The sequence below is a fragment of the Mauremys mutica genome, chromosome 7 (genome assembly GCF_020497125.1).
Source record: "Mauremys mutica isolate MM-2020 ecotype Southern chromosome 7, ASM2049712v1, whole genome shotgun sequence".
NCBI classification, from domain to species: domain Eukaryota; kingdom Metazoa; phylum Chordata; order Testudines; family Geoemydidae; genus Mauremys; species Mauremys mutica.
Window position 1 is genome coordinate 1,488,012 of NC_059078.1, and position 17,104 is coordinate 1,505,115.

The 17,104-nt window shown below is 43.9% G+C and overlaps 1 protein-coding gene across 2 annotated transcripts in view; it reads left to right on the forward strand.

The window, feature by feature from the left end:
• The window catches only part of QRICH1 (glutamine rich 1), a 29,165-nt gene extending 20,811 nt beyond the window's left edge, over positions 1–8,354 (forward strand). For both annotated transcript variants that reach the window (XM_045023050.1, XM_045023049.1), the window contains 6 exons: positions 1,031–1,185; positions 2,443–2,557; positions 4,759–4,867; positions 5,245–5,396; positions 6,382–6,472; positions 7,429–8,354. In XM_045023050.1, coding sequence (XP_044878985.1) covers positions 1,031–1,185; positions 2,443–2,557; positions 4,759–4,867; positions 5,245–5,396; positions 6,382–6,472; positions 7,429–7,621 — 815 coding nt within the window. In that variant the 3' untranslated portion in view covers positions 7,622–8,354. The remainder of the gene's footprint in view (positions 1–1,030; positions 1,186–2,442; positions 2,558–4,758; positions 4,868–5,244; positions 5,397–6,381; positions 6,473–7,428) is intronic.
• Positions 8,355–17,104: the final 8,750 nt, after the last annotated feature.

Sequence of the window (17,104 nt, forward strand, 5' to 3'; positions counted from 1 at the left end):
TTTTGTTAAAAAAACTCCCTCCTGGTTTGAGTGGTGATTGTAGTTTGGGATCCCAAACTACAATTTGTCACAGTGTAATGGTTAGGCTTGGCAGAATTGAACTACTGTATCTATAAAACTTTAAAGGATAATATTATTGTAAAGTATATTCCCCTAATTTTATCTTAATTTTCACAGTTGTAAGAAATCCTGGGGAGCACAGCCTATAATTATTTAATGACAATAGTCATTTGAGATTCAAAAAAATAACTTTACAACAGTTAAACACATTTTCAACATCACATGTTAAAGCATTCACACATAACATACTTAAATCAAACTCTTAAGTACTCAAAGTATGAAATGCTGCTTAGCTGTAAATTTCAATGATTATCAGTGGAAATATTTTTTCATTAGTTTATCTGTGTACAGTGAAATCGACACTTACTGACATTTACCAAATAAAAATCTAATCCTTCCAAGCCTAAGAAGGGTTTGTCTTTGCCAGCTGCATCATGAAACATTCCAAGAAGTATTTGTGTTCCATATTGAGCTACCAGCTCAGGTGGCCGCAGAAAAGGCCATGTAGGACTGTGATGGATGAGTGCCAGTTACAGGAACAAAATAGCCCCATACACCAGCTACTTAATGAATCAGCAAACACTGTTACGGTTTTGTTCTGGCTTTCCCATTGCTGCAGGAAAAATGTTTCATTGCAGAGAATGGAGGAGGAGATAGTCTCCATATAGAATGGGTGGTGGTATCAGTTTTCTCTAAATGTCTTTCCTTGCTTCTTTGAGTTGATTTATGAATGCTTAAGGTCTCCATTGCTCCCGCTGTTAGTCTTATAGTGGGGAGTATGAGGTGCTGAAGGAGCTGTTTGGAAGTGGGCAAGACTATTGGGAGGGAGGAGTGGTCAGTGGTGAAATGGAAGATTATGCTTGAAAAACTGTGTGTGGGGGGAGTGTGGTGTGGGAGGGGTTTTTTTTGGTTTGGTTTTTTTTTTTTTTTTTTTTTTTTAGCAAATTCATCATGACATTTTGCTTTGCAGGACGCCAGTTGCTGAGATTCCAGGAAGATCTCATCTCCTCTGCTGTGGCTGAGTTGAATTATGGGCTATGTTTGATGACGCGAGAAGCTCGCAATGGTGAAGGCGAACCATACGATCCAGATGTACTCTACTATATCTTCCTATGTATTCAGAAGGTAGGAGGGGAAAGCCCTCATCTCTTATTTTATGTTGTGTGCATATGCTGTGATCAGACAGTATTTGTAGATAGCCTTCTCTGTGTAAGACCTAGAACGGGGTGGCCAACCTGAGCCCGAGAGGGCGCCAGAATTTACCAATGTACATTTCCAAAGAGCCACTTCCAGGGCTTCCCACCCACTGGCAGCCCTGCCCATCAGTGCCTCCCCTCACTCCCTCCCTGCACCTCCAGATCAGCTGTTCAGTGGCATGCAGGAGGCTCTGGGGGGGAGGGGGAGGAGCGAGGGCATGGCAGGCTCAGGGGAGGGCGTGCAGTGGGGGCAGGGCTTGTGGCAGAGCAGTGAGCATCCCCCGGCATGTTGGAAAGCTGGCGCCTGTAGCTCCAGCGCTGGAGTCGGTGCCTATACAAGGAGCCGTATGTGGCTCCGGAGCCACAGGTTGGCCAGCCCTGACCCAGAAGGAGGGTGGCAGTTGCTATTAATATCAAGTTCTCCAGCTTTGTTTTATATATGGAAAAGTGAATGAATTAGGGAAACTACTTCTGTGATTGCTGACAGAACATGCAGCTTTAAGAATGGACAGTTTGAGACCTTAATTAGTAGACAGATTTTTTAAAGAGATACTAGCTTGCAATTAGAAACAAAATAGTTGCTATTAACTAAATGGAAATAATGTGGTGAGAATTTAATGGGGAAGTTTTTTGTTTTTTCCCCAAGAAAAGTGTAATGCTCTAGATCTGTCTGTCCTGCTTAAAATCAGTGTTTCAGCTTGACTTGCCTGAAATGTGAATGGAGGCCTATTACTTGGTGTAGAGAAGAGAGAATCTGGGTTCGCAACAGTATTTTCTTTATTCAATAATGTGAGAGGCTGTTTGTACCCTAAAGAAACAATCCCAGTGCACAAAGGGCAAGAATTGAAATGTAAATTTCAAATAAACTCATCCTTTTGCAAATAAAAAGCTGAGGGCCAGCTACCTTTGCTTTTAAGACTCTTCCTCTTGTTTGTTATCCACTCATACAGCAGTAATTAGAGTTATTCCTGCATCAGTACAGGGGTATTTGTACTCTCCCAGGTGTACCCTATGGAACCTCTCCAGCAAACAATGACTACAGTAAAGCAGGAAATGCATAAACCTGACTAGTGCCTGGGCTCTGAGCCTGGGAGGGGGCTCGTTCCATCCCAGAGAGAGAGCTCCTCTGGTAGGAGCTTGCTTGATGCTGTTATATCGGACTATGTTGTGACTGTCTCTTTTGCAGTATCTCTTTGAAAATGGACGAGTAGATGACATTTTCTCGGATCTCTATTATATACGGTTTACGGAGTGGTTACATGAAGTTCTCAAGGATGTACAGCCCCGAGTCACTCCTCTTGGTAAGAGCTTTTTCTCTGCTTTAGGAAGAGGCCTCTCGGACATGGTGGGGTAGGGGTGGGATGCAAGCAAGCTTTAAGCATCTTTCTGAAAGCTGTGACTAGAAACTGATCTGAAGAAGCACTTGAGCAGAGGAACATCCCTTAACTTTCACTGAGCTGGGGAGGGAGGTTCTCCAGAGCCGGCAATAAGTACAAATATTTCAGAGGGTTTTGTGCACCAGACTCCAGTCCTGACTTCTGTTTTAAGGGTTTAGTTAGGCTTGATTCTGTGTACCATTTAACTTACTCTGTAAGGGATTCTGAGAACTTGTTAATTTTTAGGACATTGGGAGTGTAGGGTTGATGCCCCTTCTAAGGAATGCATGAGTTGTTGAGCAGAGATGGATTAATAAATGGCAGATGAAATTCAATGTTGATAAATACAAAGTAATGCATTTATCAAAACAGAATCCCAACTATACATATAAAATGATGGGGTCTAAATTAGCTGTTATCACTCAGGAGAGAGATCTTGGAGTCATTGTGGATAGTTCTCGGAAAACATCCACTCAATGTGCAGTGGCAGTCAAAAAAAGCGAACAGAATGTTGAGAATCATTGAGAGGGATAGATAATAAGACAGCAATATGATATATTCTGCTATATAAATCCTTGGTATGCCCATATCTTGAATACTGTGTGCAGATGTGGTTGCCCCATCTCAAGAAGGATATATTGGAATTGGAAAATGTTCAGAAAAGGGCGACAGAAATGATTAGGGGTATGGAACAGCTTCCATATGAGGAGAGATTAATAAGAATGGGACTTTTTAGCTTGGAAAAGGGACGACTAAGGGGGGATATGATAGAGGTCCGTAAAATCATGACTGGTGTGGAGAAAGTAAATAAGTGTTGTTTACTCCTTCTCATAACACAAGAACTAGGGATCACCAAAGGAAATGAATTGGCAGTGGGTTTAAAGCAAACAAAAGGAAGTATTTCTTCACACAACCCACAGTCAACCTGTGGAACTCCTTGCCAGAGGATGTTGTGAAGGCCAAGACTATAACAGGGTTCAAAAAAAAAAGTAGAGAAGTTCATGGAGGACAGGTCCATCAATGGCTACTAGCCAGGATGGGCAGGGAGGGTCCCTAGCCTCTGTTTGCCAGAAGCTGGGAATGGGCGACAGGGGATGGATCACTTGATGATCACCTGTTCTGTTCATTCCCTCAGAGGCACCTGGCATTGGCCACTGTCAGAAGACAGGATAATGGACCTTTGGTCTGAGCCAGTATGGCCATTATTATGTTCTTATACTACCTTCTAGTGGCTTACCTTTGGTGTCCATGAGGCAAGCGATCTGATTTGAATTGGCAATGCATTTTGCTTTCAGTGTTCTGTGCCACTGATGAGAGACTAGAGCAGCTTCAAGTGATAAAACCAGAGATTTGCCCTAAGGCGTGGCTTGTTCTGAACTTAGTGCATTTTGGAATCCATTTTAAGCTTTTAGCAGAGCCTTGGAGATGTTGCAGCCAAAAACTTCTGAACATTAAACCCTTTATTCAGAGTAGGATTGGGATGTCTATGTGGGCTTCGCTCTGTACATGTGAGTGTCTGATAAAGGAACAGACCTTGCATGATCAAATTAGGCTAGTGCTGCAGTATTACACCTACTCAGATGAATACTAAAGGATCACATTTTCAGGGGACAAATTTGTTTCTTCAGATTTTGATTTCCCTTGCTCTTAGTTTGGTCTGATCATCTGTCAATCCATCTTACATTTGTGTTCAGATACTTCTGCTTAAGTAGTGTGGTGGATTTCAGATCCTTTTTTCCCCTCTGCCTGTTTGATTTATGCTTTGTTTTCTGTGCCATTGCGTTAACTCTGGAGTTCATACTGTTTGTCGTGTTGCTGTGTATCTAGGTGTTTGGAGTGTAGAATTATTCTTCTGCACAAGGGGAAATCAAGAGTACACGTATCCAAATAGTGTGTGAGACCCTGTACCTTGACTGAAGATGCACATAGGGCCAACAGCTCAATTTGTTCCATTCCATCAGCTTGCTTATTAAAGGTTGATATCAAAATGAGTAACTGTGAAATGGGAGAATGAATCTGTTTTCCCTTCCTCAAGGAACCTGTTTCTAGTGTGTATCCCTGGAAGTGCCTCTTGTGTTCATATTGTAACTACCTTGGTGGGTGATGCTGACTTCTGGTTGTTTCAGGTTATGTCCTCCCCAGCCATGTAACAGAAGAGATGCTGTGGGAGTGCAAGCAGCTGGGAGCTCACTCCCCTTCCACCTTGCTCACTACACTGATGTTTTTTAACACAAAGTAAGTATTTGGGGCAGTTGATTTAATGGCCAAGGAACTTACAGCATCCTTGACAGGACTGACAGGAAATTGTATTGGACTAAGTGTGGTCACTGCTTTTTAATGGTTAGGGACATGGCAGAAAATCCCAGAGCAGTCCCTTTTACACAAGAAATTATATGCAGTAAAACAAGGAAGTGAACTAACAAAGAGAAACCTGGACTTGCATCTGCCTTTTCTTGTGTTATGCTGTTCAGAATGCCAGCTGACTTTCAGAGGCTGGTTTGAATCCTGGCTGGCTCATAGCGAGTAAAGATCACCACTTCACTGTCAGATGAGAGGCTACATAAGGCTTTGTTTGCCCCATAAACGTTCTGTGTCCTATTCTCACTGTTCAGGTACTTCCTCTTGAAAACGGTAGACCAGCATATGAAGTTGGCCTTCTCCAAGGTCTTGAGGCAGACCAAGAAGAACCCTTCCAATCCCAAGGATAAGAGCACGAGTATCCGGTATCTGAAGGCACTTGGCATACACCAGACAGGCCAGAAAGGTAGAGTGTACATGAGAAGAGGAGAAGCAAGCCTTCTTGAGAATGTCTCGGATTGACAGACCTGGTCTGTACTAGTCTTATAAAGAGACTTGCAGGTGCCTTCAGGCGGGGTGCAAGAAACCAGCGTCTTTGACAGAAAGATCCTCCCCCAGTAGCTTGGTGATCAGAGATGAAGCACGTCTGTGTGTTTTGTGAGAGTGTGATGCCTTCTGACATAGCGTTGAGTGGCTGGAAGCTGATATTTATCTGAGGCACACAGGCCCCCCATCGGAAGAGTTGGGTATCAGTTTCCAGTCTCATTCTCCCAGGCAGAGGCACTGTTGTGATGCCAGGGCCTCTGAGCAGGGAGAGGAATAGGAGTGGAGCATGTTCTCTTCTCTCAATGGAAGCACTTCACTCCTGGGAACATTCATGGAGTTGAGAGGTAGAATATGGCCTGCTGACATAAGCTTCCACTGGCTCAGGTGCTGGCGTTCCATGTAACCAGACTTCCTGCCTTTCGGGGTTATCGCTAGATGGTGGGTTAATGAGTTTGGGGGGGGGGTGATAAAGCAGGCAGCCAAAAGCAATACCTGGAGGCTTCTGGTTGCTAACAAGTGAGCTGTGCTTTGGGGCAGCGATCTGGCTCCTTTTACCTTTCCTGCAGCTGGTAACTCGACGTGTGATGACAGGATTTGCTTGACGTTGCTTATTTTATTACCTACTGTTGTTCTACTACAAACATCAGAGGGGAGCCGTGTTAGTCTGGGTCTGTAAAAGCAGCAAAGAGTCTTGTGGCACCTTATAGACTAACAGACGTTTGGGAGCATGAGCTTTCGTGGGTGAATGCATGCATCCGACGAAGTGGGTATTCACCCACGAAAGCTCATGCTCCCAAACGTCTGTTAGTCTATAAGGTGCCACAAGACTCTGCTGCTTCTACTACAAACAGTTTCCTGTACTCAGTTTGACACGCTGTGGTTTTCGGGGGGGCGTTGGTTTGCAGTTACAGATGACATGTATGCAGAGCAGACTGAGAATCCAGAGAACCCCCTGCGGTGCCCCATAAAGCTCTATGACTTCTACCTCTTCAAATGGTGAGAGCTCCTGTCACGTGGGGTTGCTTATCCTCTATAAATGTGTACCTACATTGCATTTTATAGCTGCAGAAAGATACTAGCTTTGCCTTTGGGACAGTAGTTCTCTCTCCTCAATAGCGGTTTACTTTGTATGTTAAATACATTAACTAGGATGGGGACTTCAGTAGAGGTGCATGCCCATAATAGAGGGTAAACTTTGGTCCAGGGTTGCATTAAAAAAAATTCACTAAAGTCCTGTTTTGCTCAATATTTGAAGTGTGAATTGTTGTAAGTGTTTATCCCGGGGTTTACTTATGATGATAGATGTCAGAGCAGTTGAGCTTGTGCAGTGGGCCCCTAGCCCACAGGTGCACTGACAGTATATCTGACGGAAGGGCCCTCTGCTTTGGATGAGATGTTGGAGAGACCCAGGTGGTGGCAGCCACAGAAATGGAAGTTTGTTTTGAATATTAAAGATGACCGAGGTCTCTTAGTAGCTGAATTGCTCCTTCATGGACAGCACCACAACTAGCTTTACTGAAGTGAAAATGGAGTCTGAGAAGAAAACTGACTCTTAAAGGCTAAATGGGAACCTTTGGTACCCAAGTGAAAGGAGTTTAATCTTTCCTAGCGAATATAGATCCACGTGATAGCGGGGGGCGGGGAGGAAGGCGGCTCTTTATTGTTAGCCTGGACTTAGTCCAGTGGCTGAATGAGTCAGTAAGACAGAACTCCCCTCTTTCCCCTAGAGGAGAACTGTCTAGGGCTGGGTGGGACCCGTTGGTAGGAGCAGCTTGCCCTACCATTGCCCATAATTGTGCCTGTGTTTCCATGGCTCTCCTAGTCTTGCACCTTTCGTCAGCCCAACATTCACTGTAAGGATTCTTAAAGCCCCAGGGTGAATAGGGTGAGGTTACCTGTTCCAGGACATGTTACTAGCCTGCCTGTTTCTGATTTTGTTTCCCCCCTTGCAGCCCCCAGAGTGTGAAAGGCCGGAATGACACATTTTACTTAACTCCGGAGCCGGTGGTAGCCCCCAACAGCCCGATCTGGTACTCCATCCAGCCAATCAGCAGAGAGCAGATGGAGCAGATGCTCACTCGGATCCTGGTGATACGAGAGATTCAGGAAGCTATTGCTGTGGCTAATGCCAGCCCCATGCACTAAGGCATCCTTCCAGCTCAGAAGGGGGGCGGGGGGGGATGACGAGCAAGCATAAATTGTACAGACTTTTACACTAAAGGAGATGCCTACGTTTTGTTTTTTATTGGTGTAGTTATGAAGCCCTTTTAGGCTTCTTCTGTTTAAAAGAATCTAAAAGGAAAACCTACCCATTGTGTATCCTACCAAACACACTGAGCTCTTAGAGCCATTGGAGGCTGCGTTTCTCTGCCAGCTCAGAGCTGTTGAAACTGCTGGTTGACTTTGGTTTTTTATGATGTAGAAAACAGAACATGAGCTATGGGATTGGCCTGGATGGCTGGGGCCTCTGACGCCTCCTCAGAGCACGTGCAGCCTGAAGAGCGCAGAATGATGGATGGACGGAGCTGCTCAGCCAGCCAAGGAGAGGCAGGTGTCTCTCCTTTGTGCTCAGACATTAATTTGCTGTTGTCCTGGAAGGAGGAGGAGGAGAGTGAACTGCAATTATGATTTCTAAAAAACAATTTCTATTCAGACCTTTAAGTGACATTTTTAGATGTTAAAAGTAAAAAAACAAAAAAAAACTTTACCACACTCTTCTTTTTTTGGCCTGACATTGAGGCCTTAAACCTTGAGGCTCCTGTGCCTGATGGAGTTCTTGTACCATACACTTGTGTATCATATAAAGATACCACCCTGTTTCTCTTATGTATTCTTACTCTAGTTGTTTATTAAGAATGACGAGCACGTCTTTTCAACATGCCATTGAACAGTGTCTCTTTATTTGGGGAGGAGCGCAAGAGCTGCAAGAGGGAGCATTTTTAAAAGATCAGTTTAATTGGGTTGTTCTCATCCCCACACATATGCTTTTCAGTGTGATTTTTTTTTTTTTCTTCCACCCCCTGGACCCTTTTCCCCACCCCTCCAAACTTTGAAGATCTGAAGGAATTCACTCCTGTTAGGATGTCTGGGTCCTTCTTTAGTGTTGCACATTGGCTCAGCTTTTTTCTTCAGTGTAATAACTTACCGTTGAGAGAAACCAGTTTGCTGATAGAACTTCATGTCCAGCTAGGAAGGTGGGATTTGCTATTGCACCAGATCAGCTTATTGGTCCATCCAGACCAGTGTCCTGTCTGCAGCAGAGGTCAGTGTGTGGGGCTTTAGGCACAGGCAATGCCTGCCCCAGCCCCAAAGTACCTGACCAGTGGCTAGAGGGTTAGGGGAGAAAATGCTTTTCAGGCTGTATGGATGGCTGGCTCGCATATCAGTATCATAGTTGTATAGTTTCAAGAGTTGTCAGGGGTCGTAATTCTTTTTTAAATCAGACCCACAGCACTTGCCTCATTGCATCTTCAATGGCTGCTGTATTTTGACAACATAACATTTCTGGTGGCTTCCAAAGAGAATAGATTGTCTGCTGGGCTTGAAATCGGAGCTCACTCTGGCGAGGCTTGAGGTTACTGAGCTTCCAGTTTCTTGGACATGAGGAGGTGACGCTTCTTGAATCTGCCTTCCCCTCTTCTCCCTCTGCAGTCCTGTAAATGGAAGCTCCTCCATTACTGTATGAGAGAGTCTTGAGGCTTCCATTTGTCACTTCTCTATTGACATTTGCAAGCAGAGTGTGTCCTCCCTCTGATCTGTACATGTGCACCAAGGATAGAATATACCCCTAAATCAGGACTGTCCATAATGTTACCTGCCTGTGTGCCATCCTATTTGATGTGGAGGGATGTCCAGTGAAGACTTCTGGTCCTAGCATGTGATACTTGAGCTTGATGGAAGGCTCCTTGCATCAAACCGTCAGAATGCAGATATGCCTGAGAATATGAAAGTGAGGAGGGATTTGCCCCTGAAGAGAACTTTTAAAAAGCCTAACTTGGTAAGAGATGTTTGGGTAACTGCTGCAGGAGGTCGTGCATCCCCTGTGCAGTGGGTTTGATGCTACCTTGCTCCCTCTGTTCCTTACCAACATCAACACCCAGAGTGGTGATCTAAGCAAAGTCCACTGACTTAGCTCAAGTCCCACCTCAACAACTGCTGGTAGTATCTGGCTGATACTCTAGTCCCTGTGGGGCAGGAAAAGAGAATGGAGACAGGTGGAGTGTAAAGCTGCCATCATACCCTCCGCTAAGTGCAGCAATCGGGAGTATCAGCAGCACTTTTCCTCTGTGTCCATGTCAGTAACACTTCTTGGTTTGGCTACTGTCAGATGCTATAACCTCGTCACTGTTCCAATGACTGCAGTGTTCTCCAAGCTCCAGTTCAATTATTTAAGGACATAGTTATGGGCCAGGTAGCCATTGCTCTGCTCAAGGGAGCAGAGACGCATGTGTGTTGTGCTAAGGGTGTCTGGGCCTGCATGGAGCTAATATCTAGATCACTTGGGTAAACAGCTGCCCTGAATGTTGGATGTGAGAGGGGAGCATCCCGCCTTCTGCTCAGAAAGCAAGTGACCCTGAGAAATAAGCATGTGCAGGCTAAACACCCATCAAGTCACTGTGCCCTGGAATGCCACATATGAAACTAAATCCAGCCTTCCCAGAGGCCGGAGTGGGGCCCATCCACTATTAATTAAATCTGAGAGCAACCTGAAAATGGAAGCTGGCTGGCTATTCTTTCTTCCGCCAAGTACTAAGTGGATGGAATGGTTTGAGATGTGGCTTCACATAATGTTTTTGTGTAAGTATAAACTTGCCAGAGCTTGAAATGGTTTGGCAGACAGACAAGACCCAGCAGTGGAATAACAAGGGATTAGGGTTGAGTTGGGGCACACTGGCAGAGCTGGTGGTGAAGCCGTGTGCCATGTTGCTTACAAATGTACCTGAGTCTCGTGTATTTATTGCTGTTCGCTTGCTACTGTAAAGAGCAAATGAATCAAAAAATGTAAGTGGTGGAGAATCAAGTAATTCTTTAGGGTCTCCACTCAGCCTGGAGAAACACAACTCACTTTAACAGGATTGGGAGTTTAGCAGGTGCAGAGGGCCCCGTAAACCCCAGCAAACACTGAGGATTTTCCATCGCTGTCCTGTCTTTTTGATTTCTCCTGTGTATGGAAGATGAAGGTGCTGACTGGAAGATGCAGTGTTCTGTACTGTCTGGTATCAAAATATCTGATACCAGTTTCATTTCTTAGGAGCCTATCCAATATACTGTGCTTTACAGATGACTTCACAGAACTTGTTTCTAGTCTGCATAGCTCTATGAAACCAGTTTAAAATGTCTGCAATATTTCTGGAGTTTAAACCCTGTACTCTCTGATTAGAGTGATCTGACCTTTCCTTTCTAGTAAGGTCACCCTAAAGCCTTATTTTTAAGGACTCCTGGAAGGAACTCTATCCAGATTAGGCAACAGTGCTCTGTTGGCCTAGGGTCTTACCCAGGTCATTGGCAAATCTGCTCCTGGTTTAATGATGTAAAATAGCTCTCTTTAGCAGGGTTTTCTGTATTCAGTTTGTTTCCACTCCCTGCCTGAGTTTCAGTGATGGACATGCCACCTAACACCTCTTGAGTACCAAACATCTTGGTGTTGTACATATTTAACCCAGAACTCTCTCCCTTCCTTTGCCTTGTATGTGCAAGTGATACAGGGTTAGCCTTGTCTGTTCTATCTCAGCTTAGTTAGTTATTTAGTCTGAGCCCCCCCTGCATTGTTTGTTTTTAATTGTTCTGTGCCCATTTGTCTCCATAGAAAGTGTAGCATGATTGAACATGGCGGCTTTGTGAAGCTTCTTGTGTTCTAACCTCTGACCTCCATGTATTGTCCTGTGTCTCATGACATTGCAATATAACTGCTCTCCTACAGGAAACTTAGTCTGTTACATAGTCTGCTCTCCTACAGGAAACTTAGTCTGTTGGTGTCCACTGTGCCATCATGTCCTTATTTCCTTTTTTTGGAGGTGATGGTCACTACTGTAAAATTGGAATGACCAAAGCAGTGGAGGACAGCCTGTGGAAAACCATCATCCCCTGGCACCTTACTGCAGGGGGAGGGAGGAAGAGGACAATCTAAGTGTAACTTAATATAGTTCCTTCATTTTCTAACTTCTTGATTCCTAAGCTCCCGTGTTTCTGGGAGGAGGTAGTCTCCTGTATGGCTGAAGCTGTTTCCAAAGCATGCTGCCTTGGCCTGATTCGTTGTGGGAGCTAGAACTTCCATTTTAGGATCCAGAACCTGAAAGTGACTCTAAACAGGAGTCCTGCCTTGCACCGATCCTCACAGGGTGGAAATGAGACAGATTGCTCTGACCTAGGAGAGAACAAGTCCATTTGCCCTGGTCAACTGAATTGAACAAAAGCTGTGTCCACCACCCCAAGTTCTCTTTATCTGTCGCTAAATAAAAAAGAGGTGACAATGCCTGAAAAGAGCCCTTTTCTGTCTGTATGGGACGGGGGGTTTTACTGCTAACGTTCTAGCTTCCCTTCTGTTTGCTGTACTGTCTGAGGAGTTGCATGATGGCTGCACACTAGGTGTAACCTGTTTAATAATGAAATGGTTAATCTTAACGTTCTGACTCTTACATCACCGTTAAAATGGGATAGAAACTGCTACAGCCTCTGATGTGGGGCCCTTCTCCCAGCTGTGCATCCTGAGCTGCTAGGTTCTAACAGCAGCCTACAGAGATTTTTTTTTCTTCCCCAGATATTTTAAGGAATGCACCTTGCCCCATCATTTCAGCCTGTTCTGTTTCATTGGAGCCAGTGCATAGAAAACATCCAAGCTATTGCTGACAACACTAACAAACATCTTCCTACTGTAAGGAGCATCTCAAACCTCTTCCAGGAAAGAACTGTTAATGTCCTGGGGGTGGAGGATATTAAGCTGCCAAAAGACATGGGAAGCAATGGCTGTGGCACTCTGCCTGCCAATCCCTTCCTCCAGTGTGGCTCTGGCACAGCTCTCAGCACTGCAGTAGATACTTTTGCCCATATGGCCCTATGCGCAGCAGCCAAGTTTCCAGTTGCCTGCTTCCATCTGTTCTTGCTACTGAGTTAATCAGGAGGGTTAGGGCAGGACCGAGCCCAGCATAAAGCAGGAATAAATTGGGTCTTGGTCTCTAATGAGGGAATGTAAGAAAAGAACACAGGGTGAGTGGGGGATGCATCTCACTAAGACTGATTCTAGTTGCAGCCCAGATCCTCCCTTGGTAATGGTGCAGCCTGCATGCCAGAAATGTCTTGTCCATCCTCCCACATCGAATCCTAGTCTGAACAGCATATGTCATTGCCATCCCGTAAAGTGACCTTCCAGCTCGCCAGTAGCTTTTGCCCCCTTGTGAATTATTCACACTGCAAATCATTTTAAAGAGATGAACTCAACTATTTTTTTAATTTAACTTTACTCTTATCCCCTCTGATCTTTGTAATCCCCTTGGAAATGAAATGTCTTTCCTTGCAGCCTTTGTAGTCTGTTTGACAACCATTAAACCTTGCCTTGTGTTTCGAATGGAACAGACGCTAACTTGCCTGTTTGTTTACTACTCTGTGCTCTAGTATCACTGCTGAGGTTAGCGTAAATGTGCCTTGCATTGGAATAGGGCAGTTGTACCACCATCGTCCTTTCCTTTAAAATAAACAAAAGATCTTAAGCAGGCAAGACATCCTCACTTCTGGCACTCTTACAGTAGGCAACATTTACTGTTGGTGGAATGTGAAAAACATGTCTAAATGCTCTTCTGCCTGAGTGCTCAGTAAGAACAACTGCCTTTTTCACTACTCTAAGCCACTTTTGGTACGTCAGTCAGGACATCAAATCCTAAACTGCTAGCACCTTATCTCCTTCAATGTAGTCCAAGAAAATTCTAAATTGGTGGAAATCAGCAGGTGGGTGTATGAATTCTGTAACTCTACCTATAACCAAGAAACAATGCAAAGATGTATAAAATCACAGCCAGGGATGTTATGAAACCCAAGGGCCATATTTCTCTTAACAGTGCCATCCTACAACACAAACTGAAAACTTAACATTGCACAACTGGAAACAATATTAACTCCAAGGCTGAAGAAAAGGAGTTTAATTTTCCTTCTCTATCTTGAATGAAATGATACTAAACTAAGTGATTGGGCAACAAAATGGCAAATGAAATTTAATGTGGATAAATGTAAAGTAATGCACATTGGAAAAAATAACCCCAACTATACATACAACATGATGGGGGCTAATTTAGCTACAACGAGTCAGGAAAAAGATCTTGGAGTTATTGTGGATAGTTCTCTGAAGATGCCCACGCAGTGTGCAGAGGCGGTCAAAAAAGCAAACAGGATGTTAGGAATCATTAAAAAGGGGATAGAGAATAAGACTGAGAATATATTATTGCCCTTATATAAATCCATGGTACGCCCACATCTCGAATACTGTGTACAGATGTGGTCTCCTCACCTCAAAATAGATATTCTAGCACTAGAAAAGGTTCAGAAAAGAGCAACTAAAATGATTAGGGGTTTAGAGAGGGTCCCATATGAGGAAAGATTAAAAAGGCTAGGACTCTTCAGCTTGGAAAAGAGAAGACTAAGGGGGGACATGATAGAGGTATATAAAATCATGAGTGATGTTGAGAAAGTGGATAAGGAAAAGTTATTTACTTATTCCCATAATACAAGAACTAGGGGTCACCAAATGAAATTAATAGGCAGCAGGTTTAAAACAAATAAAAGGAAGTTCTTCTTCACGCAGCGCACAGTCAACTTGTGGAACTCCTTACCTGAGGAGGTTGTGAAGGCTAGGACTATAACAATGTTTAAAAGGGGACTGGATAAATTCATGGTGGCTAAGTCCATAAATGGCTATTAGCCAGGATGGGTAAGAATGGTGTCCCTAGCCTCTGTTCGTCAGAGGATGGAGATGGATGGCAGGAGAGAGATCACTTGATCATTGCCTGTTAGGTTCACTCCCTCAGGGGCACCTGGCATTGGCCACTGTCGGTAGACAGATACTGGGCTAGATGGACCTTTGGTCTGACCCGGTACGGCCTTTCTTATGTTCTTATGATACCGCTCTGAGTACTAGGTACAGCTAGCATAGAGTGTGCTGTACCTGCTAAGGAAAATTGGGAGTCGCTGAAAGAAAACTGCAGTGGTCAATTTCTGTAGTGACTATAGCCTTAAGTTATAAGAGCAGCTTAACAAAACAGTCTTAGACACCATGCAATATCTAGTATAAAAGATGTGGTGCTGCCCTTAAGTATAAAGTTATTGGAATAAACAACCAAAAGTTAAACTAAACTCACTGTCACCCCAGTGACAGGCTAGAGGCTGGGAGAACCCTGCTGCCAGAACTGCAGAATCCTGCCCTACTGCACTGTCATCAGAAGAATCCTATCCAGTCCTAACCAGTTTTATGTGGTAGCAAAAAGAGTGGGACTTTCAAAACAGTTCAGTACCCAAAGTGTTGAGCTTTCTTGAAAATCTGGCCCCAAAAGAGGCACCCACTGTTGATTGAAACTGAAGAATATGAGACTTTTTGTGATTATTTTTCATAAAGAAACAGACAATGCAAAGTCCAAAAAGGTGCATGACTTAGTTGTATATGTTTTCAAATACCCCCCGCTTCACAGATCTCCAATAGAATTACACAGCTATACAATTTTACAACTCACTGCAACACCAGACAATACTACATAGCCATGTTTGGGCAAGGGGTAACAGTAATGAAACAGAAAACCTACATAGGAGGCGAAGGGGTTAGGTGGAATGGAAGTCTGGTGGTGATTGAGCCATCTCAGTGTTGGGTTTTTTTGTTTGTTTTTGATTTTTTTTAATCCAAATGTATCTAGAAATGGGGTCAACGTTTCTTCAGCTGCTAACTCATGCAGGTCTGAATACCATTTCAAAGGAGGGTGTAAAATTGGATAATCTGCTCCCTACATTAGTTCTTTCTTTTAAATCCTAAAGTATGAGGTTTAATATCCCTTCCAAAACATACCCTAAGTAGACATTATGTATATAAAGGTCGATCCCTTTTGGCATCTTCAGCGCTTGACCTCAATGGCTGCTTGTGGCACTAAGTTCCACAGCATTTCAAACAGTGTGTAACTGACACTGTTCCTTTTATCCAGTTTGTTTCCCACCTTTTTAATTGTATGTGCTCTTAAGATGCAGGCAGAACAGAAGTTTCTTATTTTATAGACTTTTATTGTGTCCCCTCTTATTGCTCTGGTTTCTAAGGTAACAATCCCAAACTCCATTCATCTCTCTTCCTGAGAGAATTTTCCTAGGCCTCTGATCATCCTCAATGCTTCTCCGAATACCTGTAATATCCTGTCTGAGATGGGGCGACCAATCCTGCACACACAATCCGTCTGAGGCTGTGCTGTTGAGTATATAATGGTGTATTCTCCACCTCATTCCTTAGACATCCTAAAATCTTTGGGGTTTTTTAGCACAGCTGTACAATGAACTGTGTACTATGATGTCCAGGTTCTTTTACTGTGTTAATACAGCTTACAGAGGTCTAAATTAACTGTATGAGTACTTCATTTCCCCCTCCAATGTGCATTGCTTTGTAGTTACCTGCATTGACTTTCATTTGCCATCATGTTGCCCATTCACCAAGCTTGTTTGGGACTCACTGTAGTTCCTCACTCTCCTCTGTCCTGACTAACCTAAATTACTTTGTCATCTGTAAATGTTGCTACTTCATTACTCACCATCCTTTCCAGATCATTAAGAAAAATATTGAACAACATGGAACCTGTCACGAAACCTAGAGGCCTGTGCTGTTAACCTTTTGCCAGGATGCATATTGACCATTTCATTTGTTTTGTTTCCTAGCCAGCTTTTGATCCATGACAATAGTTCGCCTCTCACCCCATGACTACTTCATAGTCTCTGGAGTGGGACTTCATCAAAGGCATTTTGGAAATCCACAAAAATTATGTAAACAGGTTCTCCCTTAGCCACTACTACATTGACACAGAGAATTCTGAGAGATTACCGAAACATCATTTTCCTTTGCAGAAATCGTGCTGATTAGATGCTCTTATGATGTTTCAGGTGTTTTGTTCTGCTTTTAATTATAATTTAAACTGATTTTTCCATGTAAAGTTCACTAGTCTGTTGTTCCTAGGATCACTGCTCAAGACTTTTAAAAAAATATTGGTACAACATTTGCTACTCTCTAATCCTCTGGAATAGTTGCTCTTTTTAATGAGAAACTGCATCTACACCTCTACCCCTATCTAACGCTGTCTGAGGGCGTTATATCGAACTTGCTTTGATGCACCAGCGTGTGCAGCCCCGCCCCAGGGAGTGCTGCTTTACCCATGTTCCATCCAAAGTGGTGGTCTATCCGGGTAGAGGGGTATTTTGCTAGCAGTTCAGCTATTTCCTACCTACGTTCCTTCGTCAGTCGTGGATACACTGTCTGGGCCTGGTTACCCATGGGATTATCAGTTTGCTTCAGCGCCTCACCTGAGTCTCTGAGGGCCCCATATCTTTGTGAGCAGAGCAGGGCCCAGGGATGGATGGATGGATGGATTTCCCCAGCATCTCTGGCAGTGAAGACTGAGGTACAAT